The 25,946-nt window shown below is 43.2% G+C and overlaps 1 protein-coding gene across 6 annotated transcripts in view; it reads left to right on the top strand.

Annotated features, from left to right (window-relative positions):
• bptf (bromodomain PHD finger transcription factor) overlaps window positions 1–25,946 on the top strand; it is an 86,513-nt gene that overhangs the window by 12,192 nt on the left and 48,375 nt on the right. For all 6 annotated transcript variants that reach the window (XM_008116379.3, XM_008116378.3, XM_008116376.3 and 3 more), the window contains exons 2-3: window positions 3,423–4,245; window positions 23,722–23,945. In XM_008116379.3, the coding sequence (XP_008114586.2) occupies window positions 3,423–4,245; window positions 23,722–23,945 (1,047 nt within the window). The remainder of the gene's footprint in view (window positions 1–3,422; window positions 4,246–23,721; window positions 23,946–25,946) is intronic.

Here is a 25,946-nt window from a genome sequence, read left to right as displayed (position 1 = left end):
AGGACCAAAGGTTGGGAACCACTGTTCTAGAGGTTTTGGACTTCAGATCCTAGAATCTCTGATCATTGGCCAAGGCAGCTGAAGCTTCAGGGAGTTGAAGTCAAAAACATCTGGAGGACTAGAGGTTGGGAATCACTGTACCAAAAATAGCTGGTAGAATAAATACTTCTTAACTACATATTTCCAGTCTAGTGAACTGTGGTCCAGAGGACCTTTAAACTTGGCTCATCCAAAATAATTGATTACAAAAACAAAAGAGTTGTAGGAATTGAGTGATATTCTTTCTAAGAAAGAAATTCTCAGACATTAATGAATCAGAAGGTCTGAATTTTTAAAACTCTTAAGATTCTATTTGAATTTAGTTTTCATAGATGCTTTTGGATGCTAATTGTATCTGGTGCTTCCTTTATGTGGAAATATTTTGCACATCCTGTTAATGCTGTTGCTCAAAGGGATGTTTTTATAGGAAAGATCTTAAGGCTTGCATGTATGTGTTTCTTGAACATCATTACTTCTATGCTTTTTCTTTTGAATGTTCCAGCAGCAGAAGTAGAACAGCAGAAAGAGGAAATCACATATACTTACTCATGTTTAAGTGGCCATAACATTGTCTTACTCAGTTTGGGTCTCCCCAGAAGTTTTGGGCCACAGTTCACATCATTTACCAGCATGGCCAGTAGTCAGAGCTGAGTAGTGTTGTAATTTTAAATATCTGGAGAGCATCAAGTTGAAGTACTCTTAATTGAGGTAGTGTTTGTTTTTCATGGACCAACAACATTTTATCTCTAGTGTGCCGTAAGCTGCCACCATATTAGCTAAATTAGCTAAAACTGTTTATTTCTTTCCTTTCTTACAGCAGCAAAGAGCTTGTCTATAAACCACCATTTTTAATAGCACTACTCTTGGTAAAACTAGCATTAGATTAGTCTTAATATCTATAGGTGGGATTGGCAAAAGATAGAAATAATACAAAGAGATGTCACAAACCAGGACAAATGTATACTCTCTAGACAACATTAGTATTGTGTCTCTGAAATGCAGCGATATTTTATAAAATAGTTATTCTTGGTGCTGCAGCTTCAATTCCAAGGAGGGATTGGAATTGTGCAGTCCTCAGTTCTTGTGAAGCCTGTGAGAACTTTTTGTCCAGTTTCTAGACACTGCTCCTGCTTTCTGGAAGAAAATTTAGCTCAAAATAGAGATGCGTGTTTTTAAGAGCACATGATTCTCAATTTAAAATAATTATAAGTAGAGGCCTCACCTTGAGTAGGTTCCAAATAACATGAAAAACAAGAAAGCAGTAGGATTGCTGTGAGTTTTCTGGGATGTATGGCCATGTTCCAGAAGCATTCTTTCCTGACGTTTCACCCACATCTATGGCTGGTATCCTCAGAGGTTGTGAGGTCTGCTGGAAACTAAGCAATTGGGGTTTTTATATCTGTGGAATGTCCAGGGTGGGAGAAAGAACTCTTGTCTCTTTGAGGCAAGTGTGAATGTTGCAATTAATCACCTTAATTAGCATTGAATAGACTTGCAGTTTTAAAGCCAGGGTGCTTCCTGCCTGGGGGAATCCTTTCTTGGGAGGTGTTAGTTGGCCCGGATAGTTTCCCGGCTGGAAATCCCATTTTCAGAGTGTTGTTCTTTATTTAGTGTCTTGATTTTAGAGTTTTTTTTTAATACTGGTAGACAGATTTTGTTCATTTTCATGGTTTCCTCCTTTCTTTTGAAATTGTCCAGATGCTTGTGGATTTCAGTGGCTTCTCTATGTAGTCTGACATGGTGGTTGTTAGAGTGGTCCAACATTTCTGTGTTTTCAGCTAATACTCTGTGACCAGGTAGGTTCATCAAGTGCTCTGCTATGGCTGACTTCTCTGGTTGAATTAGTTTGCAGTGCCTTTCATGTTCCTTGGTTTGTGTTTGGGTGGTGCGTTTGGTGGTCCCTATGTAGACTTGTCCACAACTGCATGGTATTCGGTAGACTTCTTCAGAAGTGAGAGGATCCCTCCCTCTTGCATGAAAATGAATAGTCATTTCATTTATTGAAGAGAGGTCAATTTCTTTCAGGTTTTGATACAGATTCATGTTTCTGAATAAGCAAGCACATTTTGTTTTTATTATTGTTTTTATTTTGATGCTTGTATAATGTTTTAAGTCTTATTTTGATTATTGGATAAAAGACAGCTTACTCTTTCAAAGTGAGAAGAGGCAGTGTTCTTCTCACATCAAAGAGCAAGTTGTCTCTTATGCTCTGGAAACTGCAGTGAGAACAGAAGCAAGCTCAACCTGCATGTCAGGAGTGATGCCGTTATACTTGGTTGTTAATGAGGAAGGCAGAAAATATTTGATTTTCACTTATTTTAATTTCATTCTTGAATTCCCAATTTCTTTCATACTCTCATTAACAGTGAAGTGTAAGTATTCTGCCCCAACTTAATAAGAGAATAATAAGTTAATATTGATTTGTGAAGGAGAAAGGCAGTTGGGGATTGCAACATGTTGGACAGTGGGGGCTGTACTAAATAGTTTCTGGAAGTAAATTTGATTGAAGATAGTGGAGATTTCTTCTGAATAAACATGTATAAGATTGCAGTATACCCCTATTTCAGCCATTGGCTAAGTATTTGGTCATGTTCCAAAGGATGAAAAGTGAGTTTGTTTTTGTCTGTTGTTTTTGAGCTATGTGTCATTAAGGCACTTTTCTCCAGTTTTGTCATTCACAAATACTCTATATACTCATGTGTAAGTCTAACTCATGTATAAGTCAATTTTGATATACCGTAACTCTTGGTTGTCAAGGGTCTGCCTCAAGAAGCCACCCACCCTCTTGTTGTCACCATTTCCCTATCTGGGGAGAAAATGACAGAAGTCGTGCCATACCAGAGAGTGCAGAGGGAGGTGGTGCTTCCTTTATCAGTTTTCAGTTTCTATCATGGAGGTATAGTGCACAGATTGACCTGAGGCTATGTCAAGCTAGGTTTTCTGGATTGGTTTCTTTGACTAAAATTCCTAGACTTTATTTGTGATATATAGGGTACTAGAAGAATCTTGGAATGAAATGTTTGAATGCAGAACTTCCTTCCAGGAGGGGAAGATAAATGACTCCCAGCTTGCTTTACTGCTTTCAGTAGAAGTTTTTTTTAAAAAAGAAGAACTTAAGAGGCTTCTGTATTGTTTTTCCCTGTACTGCTTTTTAAAACTGAACTTTATTCTTAATAGTATGTTTTATGTTGTGCTTAATGGTTGTGGTAGTCCTATTCAATGCTTATACTAATTTTTATGTTTTTATCTGCATTATATTTATTTTAATTTATAAGCTGCTTTGAGACCTAGTTTTGAGAAAAGGGCATGTGGTGTTTATGATGATAGTTGCACTTTGACATCTTCCTGTTATCAAGACCTTTCTTATTGCTCTCTATTTATAGGCAGGAGAAGACAAAGAATACATCGTCCACGCTCACCAATCTTAGAAGAAAAAGACATCCCTTCTCTTGACTTGCCTAAATCCTCAGAGGACTTAATGGTGCCTAATGAACATATAATGAATGTTATTGCCATCTATGAGGTACTGCGGAACTTTGGCACTGTCCTGCGCTTGTCTCCTTTTTGTTTTGAGGACTTTTGTGCTGCTCTAGTCAGCCAGGAACAGTGTACACTTATGGCAGAAATGCACATAGTGCTTTTAAAAGCTGTTTTACGTGAAGAAGACACCTCAAATACTACCTTTGGTCCTGCTGACCTCAAAGATAGTGTTAATTCCACGTTGTATTTCATTGATGGAATGACGTGGCCTGAGATTTTGCGGGTGTATTGTGAGAGTGATAAGGAATATCATCATGTTCTTCCTTATCAAGAGGCAGAGGACTACCCTTATGGACCAGTGGAGAATAAAATTAAAGTTCTGCAGTTTTTAGTGGATCAATTTCTTACAACAAACATTGCACGTGAGGAATTATTGTCGGAGGGTGTGATACAGTATGATGACCATTGTAGAGTTTGTCACAAACTGGGTGACTTGCTTTGCTGTGAAACTTGCTCAGCTGTGTATCACTTGGAGTGTGTAAAACCACCTCTTGAGGAGGTACCGGAGGATGAATGGCAGTGTGAAGTTTGCGTAGCACATAAGGTGCCTGGTGTAACAGACTGTATTGCTGAAATCCAAAAAAACAAACCATACATTCGACACGAACCTATTGGATATGATAGAAACAGGAGGAAATACTGGTTCCTGAACAGGAGGATTATCATGTAAGTATATATTTTGAATGCACACACATATTGGTGAATGTCTTCTAAATCAGCTTTTCCCCAACCATTTAACTGTATTCATATGCCTAACTCCAGTTGCTAGATTTAGTTGCAATTGCTTGAATTTACTCAGATTGAGACAGACATTTGGATTTAGGCTTTCATATCTTGTGCTTAGAAAAAGAAGTTCAACATTTTGTTTCAGCAAGGATAAATGTGTGATATAGTACTTGTAACAAATGTGGTGGAATTGCATTTGATGGGTTTATTGAAGTGTGACATTCAGCAGTATTTCTTGCTTCTAATTTTCTGAAACTATGTAATCACAGAGAAGTCAGATCTTCTGAGCAACAAATTGTGACGGTACCATTTTCTAACTTCATGATGTAGGCCACCTTGGGCATTGATTACATTCTGGTGCTGTATGCTTATTAATGCATTTTTCTGGTATGATAGCAGGAAACTTTTAAGGTCCTTTTCCCAAGTATTCCTAACATTTTAATCACCTTAGTTGCTGGTTTGTAAAGGCCCTTTGTTTTACAGTTATAAAATAGTCATTGTTTGTAGTGATATCCCCTTTACTGAGAACTGCAGTTGACCTTCGACTTTCATGGGAGTTAGGAGAACAGTCCCCACCATGAAAATGGAACAACCATCAATATCTTTGAGAGCAGTGAGGGACTAGGGAGGAGAGCTTAGGTGTCACTTCTGTAGCCCCTCGGGTGCAGTCAGCTGGGGCACATGTGGTGGAGGCTCCTTCTTTGGAGGCTTTTAAGCAGAGGCTGGATGGCCATCTGTCGGGGGTGCTTTGAATGCGATTCCTGCTTCTTAGCGGGGGGTTGGACTGAATGGCCCATGAGGTCTCTTCCAACTACTATTCTACGATTCTATGAGATGGCAGTCTTCACAGCACATTTAGCAGGTAAAGGTGAGTGAGGAAATGCAGGGATGGGCAGCACAGTTCAACTGTTTTCCTGAGCTCCTTTCTTCTGTGCTTGCCAGCTGCACATGCACCCCAGCTGTGGAAGAAGGAGGCAGATGATGAACAAGTGAGCAGAGAAACGCAGCAAGCAATTGGGCAGGTAAAGAAAGGAAGGGATGAAACAGGTGCCCCTCTTTCCTCCATTGACTTGCTACCTCCCTCAACTGAGGTGGCTGGTTTCTCTCTCCCTTATTCTGCCTTCTGCCGGAGGGGAAGAAAGCTGTGAGTAAGTGGACAGGTGGAGGAAGGAAGGATCTCAAAGCAATTTCTTTGCCTGCCTGCCTGCCCGCCCCCTCAGCCTGGGCATCTGATTCCTCCCTACCTTTCTCTGCTTTCTTCTTGCTCTCTCTGTTGTTCTCTCTGCCACTGGGGAGAAAGGTAGTGAGCAAGTGGGCAGACAAAGATGGATGGATAGGGAAAAGACATGGAGGAAGTAGACATACAAGTAGAGAATGGCAGGAAGGAAGCAGGTGGGTCTTGTCCAGAAAAGGGGCCAGTGTAACAGCTGCTGCTTCTGTTGTACATTGACCTGCTCTCCTTGCCTGAGTTTGCCTCCATTTCTTTCATGTCTAAGTATGTCCCCACTCTTCGCTTATCTGTTATCTCTGCTGCTGCTGTATGCCATTTTTCATAGGGATTTGCATACCTCATCTCACATTCATGGTCTCTCTTAGTCTTTCAGGGCTTAAAATTCCTTTTAAAAATAGCATAGGGTAACAGCAGATGCAGCAACAAATAATCCACAAATACTCAAATTTGTGAAAGGGAAACCCACAAAAGAGAAGGACTGACCACTAGTCTTTAAAAGGTAGAAACTGGACTCAGAACCCTTTTTAGCCATATGTATAAGATCTTCAAAGGGCTGTTGATGTTGCATGCAGGCACTGTATATACTGTATACTATTCAGACTGTTAGGGTAGAGAAAATATTTTTTCTCCATTGTCTGAGTTATCGTCATCGTCTCACTCGTTCAGTCTTTTTCGACTTTTCGTGACCTCATGGACCAGTCCACGCCAGAGCGCCCTGTCAGCCGTCTTCGCCCCCAGTTCCTTCAAGGTCAAGCCAGTCACTTCAAGGATACCGTCCATCCATCTCGTCCTTGGTCGTCCTCTCTTCCTTTTTCCTTCCATTTTCCCCAGCATCATGATCTTCTCCAAGCTTTCCTGTCTTCTCATGATGTGGCCAAAATACTTCAGCTTTGCCTCTAATATCAGTGAGCAGTCGGGCATTATTTCCTGGAGGATGGACTGGTTGGATCTTCTTGCGGTCCAAGGCACTCTCAGGATTTTCCTCCAGCACCAGAATTCAAAAGCGTCTATCTTCTTTCGCTCAGCCTTCCTTATGGTCCAGCTCTCGCATCCATAGGTTACAATGGGGAATACCATTGCTTTCACTATGCTGACCTTTGTTGCCAATGTGATGTCTCTGCTCTTCACTATTTTGTCAAGATTGGCCATTGCTCTCCTCCCAAGAAGTAGACGTCTTCTGATTTCCTGGCTGCAGTCTGCATCTGCAGTGATCTTTGCGCCTAGAAATATAAAGTATGTCACTGCCTCCACGTTTTCTCCCTCTATTTGCCAGTTGTCAATCAGTCTGGTTGCCATGATCTTGGTTTTCTTGATGTTTAACTGCAGCCCGGCTTTTGCACTTTCTTCTTTCACCTTGGTGATAAGGCTCCTCAGCTCTTCCTCACTTTCAGCCATCAGAGTGGTATCATCTGCATACCTAAGGTTGTTAATGTTTCTTCCAGATGTCTGAGTTATAAGTATCAACAAATCCTAAGACTGAGGAATATCATGCTTTGTTACCATTTCTTTCCCTTCTTTAATCACTGTACTTTTATAGATATTAGATGGATATCCTAATAATTACAAATTATATTCATACTTTTGTAGATATTAGGTTCATTATGTACAACTTTAAATAATATTTTCACTAAGGGATTTCTTTTTAATATTTATAGTTATTTAAATATATTACAAGAAGTGCTGTTTTAAAGGCTAGATTTACTTTTAATGCTTGTTGGATAGATTTTTTTTTCTATGAGAGATATATTTGTAGAAAATTCGTATTCACAATTTGAAAACCGGTTGCAGAATTCATGTATGAAGATAAGAACGGAACTATTCAATATCCTCTTTATGTTTTCAGAATGGATGATTCCTTTAGAGATTATATAGTGTTGCATCTGTTAGAATGAGGTGATAGATCCAAATATTTTTCTTTCTTTTTTTCATTTTCTATTATTTTATATACATAACCATAGTTAGCATACTTTTTCTTTTTCCATTCCCTTCTCCCTCCCCACACCCCCTTCCCCCTTCCCTGTTGATAACTTAATCCTTTTTTGCTCGTTACATGAGCCTTCGTTTCATTCTATCCATTTTTTTCTTCCAGCTTTCATCATCTGGTTTAAGAATCTGTAGCCATCTGCTAAATGGAATCCATATTTCTTTAATTTTCTTCTGTTTGTCTGACCATGTTTCTTTTTGCTTCTTATAAATGTCCATAATATCCGGTTGTATTTGATCCCACATATATTCCTACCATTTTTCAAGTGTCCATTTCTTTTTATCTTTCTACCTCCATGCTATTACTGCGTGTGCTGCTCTAAACATTATAATCATTAATTCTTTGTCTTCTTCCTTAATTCATCTATCCCCATATATCCCTATTAACAAAATTTACATATTTATATCAAATTTTGTTTTAGTATGCAATTCAACCTGGTTTAGGATTTGGTTCCAAAATTTTTGGATCTCTTCACATTCCCACCATAGATGTGAATGCCATGCCTTCTGACTTCCACAATGCCAACATTTGGGATTTAATCCCTGAATCATGTGTGCCAGCTGAATTTTGTAATTATTTTCAGTTCTAATTCCTTACATTTTTCTATTTTATTTTATTTTTATTTATTTAAACCATTGATTATCTTTTCTATCTTTTCTTTTTCTAGATCCAAAATTTTACAAATGGTTGCTTTTTCTTCTTCTGTGCTTCTCTTTTAACACATAGTAGCAATGTATGTGTCACATTCACCATTATATATTCTCCCCAGAATTTTTAGAATTGTCTTTTTTTTTGTTAAAAAAAAAGCAGCTCTTAATTTACTGAGTTCATTAAGAGATCTGTTGTGATCATAACTTCGGGTTTAGCATGCTTTTGTATAAGCAGGCTGTTTTTTAAAGTTAAAATCAGAGCATAGAATCATAGAGTTGGAAGAGACCTCACGGCCCATCTAGTCCAACCCCCTGCAAGAAGCAGGAAAATCTCATTCAAACCATCCTCGACAGATGGCCATCCAGCCTCTGCTTAAAAGCCTCCAAAGAAGGAGCACTTAAAATGTTACATTATATGAATGGTGTGTTTAATTCAGTGGAGCACCCTGTACTTTCTATAATTACACTATGTAACAAAATGTGGAAAAAAATCTGTTTGTGGTATTTCCTGTTTAATTGTGCAGTAGGCTTGAGCGATCCACGAAAAATTTGATTCTAAACTCATTTCAAAACTAGAGGGGGGCAGCGTTTCGTTTTTGAAGGCATTCCCGAATTTTGCCCTCCAAAAAATTCGAAATTAACGAAAATTCGTTATTTTCAAAATTAATTCGTTAATGGCGGACGCGCATGCGCAGTCGCCCAAAAACAGCCCAAGGGGGGGGAGTTAGGGGGCTCTCCTGCACTCATTTTTTCAGCTATACTGATCAAATTTGGTACAGTGGGAGAACACAATCCACCCTGCTTGTTCGCTAAATTGCAGAGCGTTTGCCCTTTCCTAAGATTTATTGCGCAATTTTATAGTTCATATAAAAAACCCTTATTTACCAATTGCAAAAAATCTGTTCCTGCTTTTGAATTGTTATTTCCTGTTCATTCAATAGGGGTTCCATCACTGTGAAAGTCCTTCTTCTACTTGTGTAACATTGTTTCAGTGCCCGTAAATCTGTCAAAATGTTAGGGCATTGGGGGCCATTGGCCAAGAGACATTTTGCTGCCTGCCACAATGCGCAATGACTTTCCCCAGGCATCCATATTGGAGGCCATTATACCCCAGTGGTCAAGCCCCTCCCCCTCCCAAGAAATGTTAGATTTGTGCGACGTTGGTTTGATTTATTGCCTGATGGCAAAATGGGGGCTTGGATCCCACTCCCCTGGGGAGCCGGCCACCGTGGGCCGTCTCCCACCCCCGCCCCTTTCCCCAAAGCAGCAGGGCGTGGGCTTAAACTGCGGAAATAGACATGGGGGCATGGATCCCACACCCCTGCCCCTTTCCCTAAAGCAGTAGGGCGGGGGCTTAGCTGCAGAGATACACATGAGGGTTTGGATCCATTAAAAGCACTGGCAGGGGGAGTGGGAAAAATTGGAGCAAAAAGAAAGAAAAAATCAACGTGGTGATCCGAACCGCAATGTCCAAGATGGAGAAAAAAGAAGAAAGAAAAATTACCCGTGGGGATCCGAACCCCAATGTCTATCTCAGCAGCAAAGACCCCACCCTGCGCCGGCCACAGTTGGCCGGCATGCATCCCGTAGAGAGAGAGAGAGAGAGAAAAAAAACCAGAGGACCCCGTCCCAAAGGAAGGATCTTGGAAAAATTGCCCAAATATGAACGGAAGGACAGCCGCGAGAGAAGAGAGATGCGGTGCATCGTGGGAAACACGACCACGTAGGCCGAGAGGCAGCAAAAGAAAAGAAAAGAAAGTAAAAAGCCACAGGCAGCAAGGCCCACACATTAAGCCAGGCCGGCCACAGTTGGCCGGCATGCATCCCTGAGAGAGAGAGAGAGAGAGAGAGAAAAAGAGTGGCCCGCCCCAAAGGAAGGATCTGTGCAAAATTGCCCAAATATGAACGGAAGGACAGCCGCGAGAGAAGAGTGATGCGGTGCATCGTGGGAAACTCGAGCACGTAGGCCGAGAGGCAGCAGAAAAAAAACAAAAGAAAAGAAAGAAAAAAGCCACAGTAGGCCAGGCCCACACATTGAGCCAGGCCGGCCACAGTTGGCCGGCATGCATCCCTGAGAGAGAGAGAGAAAAACAACAGAGGACCCCGCCCCAAAGGAAGGATCTGTGCAAAATTGCCCAAAGGGGTGCGGAACAACAGCCGAGAGGGATGAGAGAAGCGGTGCATCGAGGGAAACTTGACCACGTAGGCCGAGAGGCAGCAAAAAACAAAAGAAAACAAAAGAAAGAAAAATGCCACAGGAGGCCAGGCCCACACATTGAGCCGGGCCGGCCACAGTTGTCCGGCATGCATCCCTGAGAGAGAGAGAGAGAGAGAAAGAAAAAGAGTGCCCCGCCCCAAAGGAAGGATCTGTGCAAAATTGCCCAAAGGGGTGCGGAACGACAGCCGAGAGAGATGAGAGATGCGGTGCATCGAGGGAAACTCGACCACGTAGGCCGAGAGGCAGCAAAAAGAAAACAAAAGGAAAGAAAGAAAAAAGCCGGCGGCAGCAAGGCCCCCACACATTAAGCCGGGCCGGCCACAGTTGGCCGGCATGCATCCCTGAGAGAGAGAGAGAGAAAAAAAAGAGGACCCCGCCCCAAAGGAAGGATCTGTGCAAAATTGCCCAAAGGGGTGCGGAACGACAGCCGAGAGAGATGAGAGATGCGGTGCATCGAGGGATACTCGACCACGTAGGCCGAGAGGCAGCAAAAAGAAAACAAAAGAAAAGGAAAGAAAGAAAAAAGCCGGCGGCAGCAAGGCCCCCACACATTAAGCCGGGCCGGCCACAGTTGGCCGGCATGCATCCCTGAGAGAGAGAGAGAAAAACATCAGAGGACCCCGCCCCAAAGGAAGGATCTGTGCAAAATTGCCCAAAGGGGTGCGGAACGACAGCCGCGAGAGAAGAGAGATGCGGTGCATCGAGGGAAAGTCGACCACGTAGGCCGAGAGGCAGCAGAAAAAAAAGAAAAGAAAAGAAAGAAAAAAGCCAGCAGCAGCAAGGCCCCCACACATTAAGCCGGGCCGGCCACAGTTGGCTGGCATGCATCCCTGAGAGATCGTCCCGGCCCTCCACAAAGTTTTCTGCTTTTGCGACCTTAGCCTCTACCCACGCCAACACCCCACCACCCAAGGGGAAGGGCGTGTTTTCTTAACGTCAGCTATTGAAATGTGGGCCCAAGCCCCTCGAACCAGGGGGGGCCGGCCACCGTTGGCCGGCCCCACGCACATACCCCACAACCCATGGGGAAGGGCATGTTTTCTTTCCGTCTGCTTTTGAAATGTGGGCCCAAGCCCCTCAGACCAGGGGGGCCGGCCACCATTGGCCGGCCCCACGCACACAACCCATGGGGAAGGGCATGTTTTCTTTCCGTCTGCCTTTGAAATGTGGGCCCAAGCCCCTCAGACCAGGAGGGCCGGCCACCGTTGGCCGGCCCCACGCACACACCCCACAACCCATGGGGAAGGGTATGTTTTCTTTCCGTCTGCTTTTGAAATGTGGGCCCAAGCCCCTCAGACCAGGGGGGCCGGCCACTGTTGGCCGGCCCCACGCACACACCCCACAACCCATGTGGAAGGGCATGTTTTCTTTCCGTCTGCTTTTGAAATGTGGGCCCAAGCCCCTCAGACCAGGGAGGCCGGCCACCGTTGGCCGGCCCCACGCACACACCCCACAACCCATGTGGAAGGGCATGTTTTCTTTCCGTCTGCTTTTGAAATGTGGGCCCAAGCCCCTCAGACCAGGGGGGCCGGCCACCGTTGGCCGGCCCCACACCCCACAACCCATGCCACAAAGGCACACTCTCTGACAGCAAACCGTCAAGCCTCTGGATATTTCAAGCCATACTTGTAGTCAATGATTCCAATATATCGTGATATTTTGGATCTAAATTCATAAAATCAGCAATTACAACATAACATTACTGCATATTGAACTACTTTTACTGTCAAATTGGTATAATAACATGAAGTTTTGGTGCTTAATTTGTAAAATCATAACCTTATTTGATGTTTAACATGCTTTTCCTCGACCAGTCCTTACAATCCAAGATATATTCGCTTATTCAAGCTTTGGTTGGCCCGTTCTGCTTGGATCAGTGAGACTCTTCTGTATTCCAGAAAATGTTGTATCAATAAGACATAAAATAAAACTGAAGTCACAGTCAGCATACAGCATTTCCAGCTTAAAAAACAGTGGTGTAAAAACACGGCTCTGGTCCGAGGGCTGAATACTTCACAGAGATGAGGTAGTTTGACAGTTAAAAATCAATAAAGTGCGAAATACTCTTGGCCTGGCAACCAATTCTTCAATAGGCAACGATCCACCACCCAGTCCTCGAAGGCTTTTTGGAAGAGGAGGGTTTTAAGGCTCTGATGTAAGGTTCATGTTTCCATGGAGTTGAACTACAGGGAAGACTTGTGTGTGTCTGGTGTTATTAAAGTTCTCTAGCAGATTAGCTGGAAAGAGGGAAAAGACTTCTGTTGGTATACAGTTTCAGTAAAGTCGAGGAAGTAAAATTATGAAAGATATTGTGTTTAATGGAGTAGTAATGAATCCAAAGAAGAAACATAGCACAAATGTTGAGTCAAAAGGAACCATGAAGACATAACTAATTGTTTTTAATAGCAATACAGAGTTTCTGAGTGGATTGATTCTCAACTTATGAGTCTGCGGAAGATTAGCATCTCATACTGTCGACCACACCCGCTCAAGGCGATGGGACAGTGAAAGAAGACAATTTTGAGAAGTGGTGAAGGCCGAGGTGTCCCACATTCTGCATTGATTCCACCCTCTTCTATCGTTCTACCAACAAACAAGCAAAAAACAGTTCCCACGACACAGAACCGGCGGACACACATCAGTAGCAGCCGCAAAGGCACACGCCCTGACGGGCAAACGACACTGTCCGCGTGCGCGGCCAGAGGGCGAGGGGACCCTAAGGCGGCCGTCCCGCGGCCACAATGTCGAGTACACTGCCTTTCAAGGTGATGGGACACTAGACAACCATTATGAGAAATGCTGCCAAGGGCCGAGGTGTCCCACTTTCTTGGGTGATTCCACCCTCTTGTATCGTTATACCAACAATCCAGCAAAAAGCAGTTCCCACGCCGCGGAACCTGCGTCCACACATCAAAAGCAGCTGCAAAGGAACACGCCCTGATGGGCAAACGGCACCGTCCGCGTGCGCGGACAGAGGGCGAGGGGACCCCAAGGCGGCCGGCCCGTGGCCACAACGTCGATTACACTGCCTTTTAAGGTGATGGGACACTAGACAACCATTTTGAGATATGCTGCCAAAGGCCAAGGTGTCCCACTTCCTTTGGTGATTCCACCCTCTTCTATCGTTATACCAACAAGCCAGCAAAAAGCAGTTCCCACGCTACGGAACCTGCGCCCACACATCAAAAGCAGCCGCAAAGGAACACGCCCTGACGGGCAAACGGCACCGTCCGCGTGCGTGGCCAGAGGGCAAGGGGACCCAAAGGCGGCCGTCCCGCGGCCACAGCATCAACCACAGCCTTTCAAGGTGATGGGACAATAGACAACCATTTTGAGAAATGCTGGCCAAGGCCGAGGTGTCCCACTTTCAGCGGTGATTACACCCTCTTCTGTCGTTATACCAACAAGCCAGCAAAAAGCAGTTCCCATGCTACGGAACCTGCGCCCACACATCAAAAGAGGCCGCAAAGGCACACGCCCTGACGGGCAAACGGCACCGTCCGCGTGCGTGGACAGAGGGCGCGGGGACCATTATTCGGCCGTCCTGCGGCCACTGCGTTGACCACACCCGCTCAAGCCGATGGGAAAGTGAAAGATGAAAATTTAGAGAAGTGGTGGCCAAGGACGAGGTGTACTAATTCATGCGGCAAGACACATCCACAAAGGTTCTGATGGTCCGTTATCTCTGTAAAGTGAGACTCTCCCGTATTCCTTCACCAAGTATGTCTTACCGAAGGATCCACATCAATTATAAAAATCTTCTTTCTGTATGGGAACTGAGAGGATATGGAGAAGACCTAACAGTCATGGCTCATTCTGGAAATATTTTTGGTCAAAGAAAGGATAGAGATTTGAATGTAATCCGTACTGAACCCTAAGCGGAAGCATTTCCTACCTTGGCTTTTATGGACTAAGTTCCCCCAGAATATCCTTCTACCTATCCAGAATCAGTATTACAGGAGAAAAAACCTATTGGAACCTCAGACTAGAGAGATGGGCCGAAACTATCAAAATTAAGTTCTACAGAGACAAATGCAAGATACTTCACTTTGGCAGAAAAAAATGGAAATCAAAGATACAGAACGGGGGACGCCTGGCTTGACAGCAGTGTGGGCGAAAAAGATCTTGGAGTCCTCGTGGACAACAAGTTAAACGTGAGCCTACAATGTGATGCGGCAGCTAAAAAAGCCAATGGGATTTTGGCCTGCATCAATAGGGGAATAACGTCTAGATCCAGGGAAGTCATGCTCCCCCTCTATTCTGCCTTGGTCAGACCACACCTGGAATACTGTGTCCAATTTTGGGCACCGCAGATGAAGGGAGATGCGGACAAGCTGGAAAGCGTCCAGAGGAGGGCGACTAAAATGATTAAAGGTCTGGAGAACAAGCCCTATGAGGAGAGGCTTAAAGAGCTGGGCATGTTTAGCCTGCAGAAGAGAAGGCTGAGAGAAGACATGATAGCCATGTAGAAATATGTGAGGGAAAGTCATAGGGAGGAGGGAGCAAGCTTATTTTCTGCTGCCCTGCAGACTAGGACACGGAACAATGGCTTCAAACAACCGGAAAGGAGATTCCACCTGAACATCAGGAAGAACTTCCTCACTGTGAGGGCTGTTCGTCAGTGGAACTCTCTCCCCCTGACTGTGGTGGAGGCTCCTTCTTTGGAAGCTTTTAAGCAGAGGCTGGATGGCCATCTGTCGGGGGTGCTTTGAATGCAATTACCTGCTTCTTAGCGGGGGGTTGGACTAGATGGCCCATGACGTCTCTTCCAACTCTACGATTCTATGATTCGATGATTCTATGATTCAGGGAACGGCCCCTAGAGATTGATTTACCCAAAAACGACAGTGGGCAACGGTGTGTGATGATAAAGACGAGAAAGGAAGGGAAGAGAGGAAGGAAAGCATGGTAGGATAGAGGAGAGAGTTGTTGGACAGAGGCCAAAGGGGCAACCCCCCCCGGCCCCCTACAGAAATAGCCAAAGTTACTCAGAAGCAGAGCTGCTTAAAGGAGGAGAACTGTTGTTCTAGGAGCCGTCGGTGTCAAAATCCAAATCGGGGAAATTCAACACGGGAAGGTTGGCCTTCAGGAAGACCAGTTTCTCAACTGTTTGAGGGTCCAGCAAGCTGCGGTGGGGCGTGACTACATCTCCCGCTAGGCTGAAGACCCTTTCGCTCTGAACGCTGGTGGGAGGACAGCTGAGGAACTGGCGGGCTACGTGCGACAGATCCGGCCACATGTGAGCACGTGAAGCCCAATAGGCCAATGGATCACAAGAAATTATCTCAGGAGGCTCCTCAAAGTACCTGTTGACCGAGCATTCGGCCGAGTCTACCTTTTGAGCAGAAGCCAGCAAAGAGGATTCTTCCGAGCAGGCAAGTATGGCCACCGTCTCTGCAAAGAAAGCGTTTCCTGGTCGCGGCTGTAGATCCGTATCCCTACGGCAACCCCCAGCCGGCTCCCCGGGACTATCAGTCTCGCCACTAGCGCTAGTGCTGGGTGTGGCAGGCATTTCCGGTAGAGGGGCCGCTGTGCCCGTTTCCTCCACCCTGGCAGCAAAGACCTCCCTCACAAGGTTAACTAGTTGGGCCTTCCACACGGTAAAGTCTTTTGGGCAGACGTTGTACTTTAGCCGTGGATCACACAAGGCCGCCAGCATATGGACCTTGCTGGAAAGAAGTGGTTCTAGGCGTTTCCGTACAGCAAAGGACAACCTCCTCACAACCTCCTGGGCCGGCGGTGTCAGCGGTCCAGCCAGGGAGTCCAGTGTTCGACCGGCCCCAAGCCTTTCTAGGTGCCTCCTTAGCCTCAAGACATGGGCACTGCCTGTCTAAGAAGGGCTTTTGATTCCGAAAGGGTCTCTGTAGCATGTTTGAATGGCTTTAGTACGTCTACTAGCTGGGAGATGGTGTCCCACTCTTGCTTATTTGGAACAAGCTTGCTAACAGGCGCAACCAATGTAAGGGAGATGCCGTGTACCGCCTTCTGCTGCTCGACCATGCGTTCGAGCATCTTATAGGTTGAATTCCACCGGGTAGAGACGTCCTGGAGCAGCTTGTGCTGCGGGAGGCCTTCAAGGCTCTGCCTGTCTCTTAGCTGCCGGGCTGCCTTGATGCTCCTGTGGAAGTAGCCCGCAATCTTTCTACAGCGATCAGCAGGGCGATGTTTGCGGTGCTGGCCGGCTGCTCTTCCGGGCTCTTTAAACCTTCCTTGACGGTATTGTGAAGCAAGTGGGCCATGCAGATGACATTCAAAAACCCTGCACTTTCAACCGCTTTGATCATATTTTTACCAACGTCAGTCACCATGAAGCCCCTCCTCATTTCTTCCGGCCTGCACCGCATCCACTCCCCCATCATGTTTTCCAGATAGCTGCAGATGGTCTCTGCCTTGTGATCACGATCAACTACCTCCAATGCGAGGAGTGCCCAACGATGGGATGTATCCATACTGCCTTCCTTCTCCCACCAATGTGCAGTGAGAGAGAGGTAGGAATGGCCTCCTCCCAAGCTTGACCAAATGTCAGAGGTAAAATGGATGTGTCCTCCCATGGCGCTACGCAACATCTGGATAATGCGTTCCTTGCAGCCCTCGTACAATCCGGGAATAACTTTTCTGGAAAAGGTGTGACGGGAGGGGATTTTGTAGCGGGGGCACAGTCGTTTCATAAGGCGGACGAAGCCTTCTTGTTCAACCAGGCGGAAGGGATGGTGATCAAGGGCAATCATCTCTCCCACACTTTGGGTTATCTGCTGGGGGGTGGGTAATGTTTCCCCCGTTTTCTTCCTGGCTAAAGGAATGGCCCAATCCTCCAAGGTGGACTGTGTCTGCCTTCCACCATCTTCACCAGGAGAACTTTGTGTGCTAATGCTGCCACTGGAAGGGCTTGCAGCTCCCCCTCCTACCGATATGGAGGGATGGTGTCGCTTCATGTGAGAGCTCAACCCCGAGGTCGCAAGATGTCTCAGGTCTCTGCCTCTGCTGATATTTGCCCCACAGGGTCTACAAACTGCCAAAGTAGCACGCTGAGTGTGGACATGGAAATGGTCCCAAATATATGACCTTGGCCTCCCCACAGCCACTGTTGCGACGCCCACGGAGATAGGAGTCGTGGGCACCCTTTCAGCAGCATGAGAAAGTCTATGATTTGATGGTACTACTACCTCCTCTACCTCCTCCTCACTGTCAGTAGCGGGTGGAGGGGTGGGGTTATCTATATCCTCACTATCCACCACCTGTAGTTCCAGGACGGCAACACCTGTATGTTCCATTGATTGTCCAGTTGTCTCGGCTCCAACCGACAACTGGCTCCGGGTGGAGGGCTGTGAACTTTCAGCAGTCGAACAGCCAGCTTCTTCATCAAGTCCACCAACTCCCATCGTTCCGTGTTCCAGATGGATGGGACCCACCCTAACTTTTTTGCCCCCCCACAGTGTCTGGGCAGTAGCTTGACCACTAGCAGGACTTGCTCCACTAGACCCGCGTTCAGCTGAACGCTTCATGATAACGGGAGTGTTTTCAGGTAACAGAAGGGAGGAAGGTATTGTGTTACTGGGGGGAAAGATGTGTTGTTTCTTGATTGGCAATGTGTTCAGGGTCTATTAACTGCCGCAAACCCTTCTATTACAGTTGTTCTTATTGTTATACGGGATACCTGTATTTTCCAGACCTTGTTAGGTTACTATCGGAGAAAGATTTTATGCAAGCCCTACTTTGGCAAACTTTTGCCAAACTTGGCTTTTGATTCACAGCGGCCCTAGCACAGACAAACAGCCCAGCTTGAGCAGCCTAGCAGGAAAGGAGGCCAAATCAGGCAGGCTCCCTTATTTCCCAAAAAGGAGGTGTAGTTCTACAAAGGAGTATGGGACGTGCAACCCTTTTGCCAAACTTGGCTTTTGATTCACAGCGGGCCTGGCACAGACAAACAGCCCTGCTTGAGCAGCCTAGAAGGAAAGGAGGCCAAATCAGGCAGGCTCCCTTATTTCCCAAAAAGGAGGTGTAGTTCTACAAAGGAGTATGGGACGTGCAACCCTTTTGCCAAACTTGGCTTTTGATTCACAGTGGGCCTGGCACAGACAAACAGCCCTGCTTGAGCAGCCTAGCAGGAAAGGAGGTCAAATCAGGCAGGCTCCCTTATTTCCCAAAAAGGAGGTGTTGTTCTACAAAGGACTATGGGACGTGCAACCCTTTTGCCAAACTTGGCTTTTGATTCACAGTGGGCCTGGCACAGACAAACAGCCCTGCTTGAGCAGCCTAGCAGGAAAGGAGGCCAAATCAGGCAGGCTCCCTTATTTCCCAAAAAGGAGGTGTAGTTCTACAAAGGAGTAGGGGATGTGCAACCCTTTTGCCAAACTTGGCTTTTGATTCACAGTGGGCCTGGCACAGACAAACAGCCCTGCTTGAGCAGCCTAGCAGGAAAGGAGGCCAAATCAGGCAGGCTCCCTTATTTCCCAAAAAGGAGGTGTAGTTCTACAAAGGAGTATGGGACGTGCAACCCTTTTGCCAAACTTGGCTTTTGATTCACAGCGGCCCTGGCACAGACAAACAGCCCTGCTTGAGCAGCCTAGAAGGAAAGGAGGCCAAATCAGGCTCCCTTATTTCCAAAAACCCTTTTGCATTGAAAAAAGAAAAGTATCCTAATCAAGAAGAAAGCCCACCCCGCCCGCAACAGGCAAAATGGCGCAGCAGAAAAATTGCAGGCCGGGTGGGAAAATGGAAAACTCCAATCTTGTGAGGAAAAAAGCCCACAGGCCCTTTGCAAAAAAATAAAAAAGAAACACCCAACAGTTTCCAACCCCACCCCACCCCACCTCACCCACCCAACCTTTTCTCCCGGTCTTCTAATCTGTAGCCTAGCTCTAGCTCAGCCAAGGAAGCTGTGACGCAGCAATCTTGCCTGCCTGCCTGCCTGCCTAGAATCTCACTTCCACCCTCTCCAGATTCCCGGTGCAAATGAGCCACGAGGCTCCCTGTGCTCGCTCTTTTCATTTAGGACGTACTACCAGCCCCTCCCCCGGGTTAAACGTGCTCTCTGATTGGCCACAAGGTGCAAACAACACGCTAGGTTGCCCCAGTGCACTTAAACAAGTTTGGGTGATTTGCAAAAGCTTTTTTTCCCAACGAAAAAAAACGACGACATAACAAAAAACGACCAGTCGCGGTTCGAAACCGCGATATCCAGACGTGTGGACAATCAAGGTCGTATATTGCTTCGAAAGTAACGAATTAATAACGGGTAACAGGGAAATCGAATTGTTTGAGCAAGCCTAGTACTTACTTTGAAAGTAGTTGTTTTACTTCAGAATCTTCGTTTCTATGGCTGCCACAAAGTATGTTGAATTGAGTTACAGTGAGTTTTCCGGACTGTATGGCCATCTTCCAAAAGCATTCTCTCCTGACGGTTCACCCACATCTATGGCAGGCATCCTCAGTGGTTGTGAGATTTGAATTAGTATGTTGAATTGGTTGAGACTATATTCATTAAAAACTATAGTAAAATGTGCTATAGTATAAACTTTTTCCATGTTTTTATGATAGAACCAATTAGGAAATGACATTTATAACCCAGGAACAAGAATTGTGTTACGTAGTGTTAACTGATTTGTAGAGAATTTGAACAACTCTTGGATATTCTGTAAATCTGAACACATAGGAGGTAGTTCATATCTATAAAATACAATATTAAAAGTTCAGAATATACATGTGTCCTCATTAATCAGTATGTGTAGGTTTGCAAACATACAGTAAAACGACAATTATTGTACATCAAACTTTAATCAAATTTTTAAAGTGATAGCCCACTTTTCTACATGTACCAAAATATAGCTGCAATTTAATACAGTTCTTGACAGAAAAATGCAGTCAGCATTTGTGCACACAGGCAAATCCTAGTGATTATTCTGAATTAGTGTATCTTAAACTCTACTCCTCCTGGTGTTTTCAACCTCTGCTCCCACAATTCCTGACAGCTGGCAAACTGGCTGGGATTTCTGGGAGCTGAAGTCCAAAAAACCTGGAGGAGCAGAGTTTAAGAAACACTGTTCTATATTATCAATTGGTTTAGAAGATCAACAAGTTAGTACAATGTTCCCTCACTACTTCACGGTTCACTTTTGCGGATTCGCTGTTTTGCAGTTTTTCAATAACCTCTAAAAGACTATTATAAGTCATAAAAAATTACAGTTTACAGCGTAAGGAAGGGAGGAAGGAGAAGCCAAAGGGAGAGAAAAGGAGCCCAAGTGGCAACGGAAGGAGAAGGATGCGATTTATCAACACACGATTGGTTGATAAAGACTTAAAATAGTCTATATTAAAATAGTCTATAACTACTAAAATAATGTATAAATACTAAAATAAATATAGTTTCCCTACTTTGTGGATTTTCACTTATTGTGGGTGTTCCTGGAACGTAACTGTATATAGTATTTTAGACTGACAGACTCGTAATTATTTTAGCCATACTAAGAAGTTCTGAAGCCTGTAGTCACAAGGGATTGAATATGTATCCTGCTTGTTGATTTTAATGATTGTTTTTATTGATGTTGATGTTTTTTACTCGGATAATTGTTTTATTGCTTTGTTACTGTTTTGTTTGTTTTATCGGGCCTGGCCCCATGTAAGCCGCCCCGAGTCCCTTCGGGGAGATGGGGCGGGGTATAAAAATAAAGTTGTTGTTGTTGTTGTTGTTGTTGTTGTTGTTGTTGTTGTTGTTGTTGTTGTTATTATTATTATTATTATTATGTAGTGTTTTCACAATGCCTGTGTTCCTCAGTCCTAGCTGTTAGACACGGGTAGGTCAAGTTGTGAAAGCTTAGAAAAAGTTGGCCCATGGACACATTTGAGATCAGACCTTTGAATTCATCAAGACCTTACAGATAGGGAAAGAAACCTTTTGTATGGAAAGTTTGGATTACCAGGAGATTACTATAATGTCCATTTAGTAGGACCTCATGACAAATGCACTGTTGTTTGTTAGTGACATACAGCAATCCTTTTGAAGTGTCACCTCAGGTCCCTAGCCTCCAATTTGGGGCTGGATCCTTTAGCTGTGTCATACTCTCATTCTCTCGTCAGATTTCACAATTTCCTTGTTGTTTTCCTCAAGCCCACACTGTAAATAGTTAAATAATTATCTACAGAATATAATGGCGAAATGAGCTAGGGTTATTCATATGAAGATTTAAAAATATTAATTCATTTTTGATGTAAAGACCAAATCAGTAAAAATTACATTTTAAGCCTAAACATTTAAGGGTTGATCATAAAAAGTTACCTTAGTTGTTGTTTGTATAGTGCAGCAAAACCACCTGAAGAGGGAAACCCGGAGTCTTCTCCTTGTCTTCTTCCACTGGCTACACTGTGTACAGATCATCTGCCAGGAGTTAGATTTCTTAATCGTGCAATAGTCCTATCCTCTTTTTTTGGTCAAAAAGAGGGATAAAAAGTGTGACTATTACTCAATGAAATATGGTTTCTCTGTTCATTCTTTCTGCAACCATATCAGAACAAATTTGCTTCCACGCTTGATGTTTGGATGTAGGATATATCTGCTCTTGCCCTCAGAGAAAAAAAGACTGTAACAGCACACTTAATATTAATTTGGAAGAAAATATGCAGAGTGACCCTTATTGGTCCACTATTTGCAAACAATGGAATATTTATTTAATTTTTATTTGAAGTTAATTATTCCCAAGATCTTTTAAAGCTCTGTGACTGTATTTTTTTTCAGATTTCATCTTTAATTTTCATAAGCATAGTGGAGTACATTTCCTAACCCAAAATATTTCTTTTAGAGTGAGTGCCTCTATATCTCAGCATTATATCAGAGATAAAACTTTGTACTGCTCCTCAAATGAGCAAAATTTTTCAGGCTAACAAGATTGATTAATAATTGTGGGTTCTTCCTGTAATAATGTAACTCAAAGTGCTCACAGTGAATCTGGTGTTCGATGCACAATTGAAAAATTCATTTAGATTTGAGTATTAGATTATATTTTCACTTAAATATTGTGCTCTTGATAAACCCCTGTTTTTTGGAACAATTTCTCTGAAATTTCATATAGTGCTGAAATATACTGAAACTATATTAGAATATATAGCATGTTACAGGAGAACACAATTTGAATATAGGAAAGTGTTTGTATATTATGTTAATTCTGTAATAATGTAGCAAATCATGTTATACAAATTGAATTTGGAAGTAATCTTATAATTAATATTAGCAGCTATTTATCATACAAGTTTAGTAACATCTAATGGATTAATTTGGGGCGGAGAAAAAATCACCATAATAGGGTGTTGTGTGGTTTCTGGGCTGTATAGCCATGTTCTAGCAGCATTTTCTCCTAATGTTTTGCCTGCATCTGTGACTGTCATCTTCAGAGGATCTGATGGTGGTAAGGCAAGTGGAGTATATGTACCTGTGGAGTGTCCAGGGAGAAAGAACCAATGTCTGTTAACCAAGTGTGAGGGGTGCAGTTAGGAAGCTTGATTTGCAAGTGTTTGAGTGGTTTGCTTTTAATTACTGTGATTTTATCTGCTTGGATTTTAATGTATTGTCCATTATTTTATTTTGTGTATCATTGGAATGTTTTAAGTTTTTGTCAAATATGTTGTGTTGTTGTTTCGGGCTTGTCCCTGTTGTGAGCCACCCCGAGTCCCTTCAGAGAGATGGGGCGGGATATAAAAGTAAAGTTTATTATTATTTATTATTTATTATCCCTCCATTAGCATGTGAATAGTAAAGATATTTATTTATTTATTTTCTGCATTTATACCCCGCTCTTCTCACCCGGCGGGACTCAGGGTGGCTTACAACAGTTGGCAACATTTAATGCCAAGAACATAATAAAACAAAAACAATACATATCATCAATTAAAACTATAAAACTACATCATTAAAATATGTGTTGTCGAAGGCTTTCATGGCCGGGATCACAGGGTTGTTGTATGTCTTTCGGGCTGTGTGGCCATGTTCATTAAAATACATTATAACATTTAAAACATATGTAAATTAGATCCATTGGATCCATATCTGCCTAGAAGTAGCCTAGCCTTTGTTCCCTTTGAATTGTTTATTGCCTGGAGACATCCTTTGTCTGGGTGGTGTTCACTAGCTCTTGATTGCTTGCTGCCCAGAGGCCTCCCGTGTTTGGGTGGCATTTATTAGTTCATTACAACCCGGAAACTATACAACACCTTAATGATTCCAGCAGTGAAAGCCTTCGACAATGCAATCGCCATAATAATTGAATATGCACCTTGGCTATCTTTAGATACTCTTCTTCCTGTTTTCCTTGCCAATTTATGAACAATTATTTTAATACTGTCACAGAGAGGAAGATTCAGAGCATGAGAAAGATAAGAAAATCTGGTACTACAGCACAAAAGTCCAGCTGGCAGAGTTAATTGAATGTCTTGACAAAGATTACTGGGAAGCTGATATTTGCAAAACTCTGGAAGACAATCGTGAAGAAATTCATCGACATATGGATATAACAGAAGACCTTACTAATAAAGCACGGGGTAGCAACAAATCATTTCTTGCTGTAGCAAATGGTAAGAATCTGTTTAACTAATTCTGAATTGTTAATTACATGCAATGCTTTATCAAACATGCTTTGCGTTTTTACCTTCTTGACTTGTATCCCATTGATAAAAATCAGACAGGCTAACTTATATTGGGTTGAAATTATAGTTCTCTGAAATGAACTTTTAATCATCCAGAATGCATGAATTTGTTAGGTACAATTGTCACTCCTTTTTGCACTTATAGTTACCTGAACATTGTCACTCCCTAAGCCAGGTTCTTCCTATTGCTTTTACAGAAAAATCACTGACCTGTGTGTTTTAAACCCTGTGTTTTAATGAAACAAATAAACAGTAGAAACTCCACATTGTTCTTCTAATAGCTCAGCTTTGCAGTGTAATGCAAAGTCAAGATGCTGTATAGTCATTTTTTCAGATAATGTGATGCTTGTATTTAGCAAATGAATTCAATCAAATTAGCTGTTACAGATTCTTATCAGACTCAAACTATATTTGATTCTGCATTTGGTTTTTGTAATCTCAGGGAATAAAAATCAACCAAGATAAATAATAATAATAATAATAATAATAATAATAATAATAATAATAATAATAATCTTTATTTATATACCGCCCTATCTCCTCAAGAGACTCAGAGCGGTTTCCAACATTAAAAAACATACAGTCAGTTAAAATACAGCAATTTAAAACATTAGACACAATAACAGATGCGCATAACAAATAATCAAGAAAACATGTAATCCACCATTTTAAACCTAATAACAGAACTCCATCAATGAGTCCAAATACAGTGGCCAAGATTAAGCGTTGGAATGGCCAACTATAAAGTGCTAATTGTGCCAGGTATTCCAATACCGGGTGGGCAAGGGTGGATAAAAAACTAAACAAGGGCATAGCTGATGGGTCTAAGAGCTCTATTCAAAAATTTGTTTAAACCACCAAGTTTTCAGCTCTTTACAGAACGAGAGTAAAGTGGAGGCTTGCCTAATTAAATTAGAGCTGTAGTTCTGTTTTCTGCTTTGTTCAAATACACTATCCAAGCTATTTGGCATGTTCAGAAAATCAAATCCTATATTCATAAGCCAACTTAAATGCAAACCCATTACACTTACACAGTTACATTGTTGCTATTTTGCTTTGTCTCCTCAAATGTAAGAAAGAAGTCAGAAAACCACAACTGAACATAGCTTTCAATTGTTTACAAACTAGTAGCTATGGTTCATGGCTTCTAGTGAGGTCTACATTCATAAACTGACTTTGAGGCATGGCTTCATACCTTATCCTGATCTTTTTGAAAGACATTAGCCACAATTTTCCAGGTCTAATGTAATGGAAAACAACAGTAAACTCCGCATTCCTTCCTTAGTTTCCCACTCATTCAAGTGCAACATCATATTAAGGATTTTTCCAAATACAGACAATGTTTTTAGATTATGCAAGTTAATTGTTGTGAAATAAAGAAGGGGAAGGCACTTAAGGTTTTAGTATGCATTTATGTATGATGTATGTCAGAGTTAATATTCAGTGAGAAATGTGTAGATATATTAGCATTATGAAGAATGGGTTGTACTGTCAATATGCATCTCTGAGAGGTTTCATTCTTTGGCTGATCTTATTCCCCAGTCGGTATGAATGCATTTGTATCATTGTGTATAATCTCCAAATGGCGCCAGAAACCCTATATATGTTGGCAGCACAAGCAGGTAATTTCAAACACTGATAACACTTGAGACCATGTATATTGCCCATGTAGATAATGGGAATTTATCTCTAGGACCTCAGACTTTACTCAGTCTATATAGCTGTATTTTTGATAAGCCAAAACCATTGCTATTTTGAAACAGACAAAGAGAGCCCCCCTCTCCCTTCCTGCCTGTTCCCACCCACCCCCCTATTTTCAGTATATGTGTACAACTCATTTTCCCTACCCTTTTCTGCCCCACTTCTATCCATAGTGAATTGTCCATAGTGGTCTCTCTGAACAGCAGAGACAACATATGGCAGGGTACA

The sequence above is a fragment of the Anolis carolinensis genome, chromosome 2 (assembly GCF_035594765.1).
Source record: "Anolis carolinensis isolate JA03-04 chromosome 2, rAnoCar3.1.pri, whole genome shotgun sequence".
NCBI classification, from domain to species: domain Eukaryota; kingdom Metazoa; phylum Chordata; class Lepidosauria; order Squamata; family Dactyloidae; genus Anolis; species Anolis carolinensis.
This window is presented reverse-complemented; position numbering and strand designations above follow the sequence as displayed.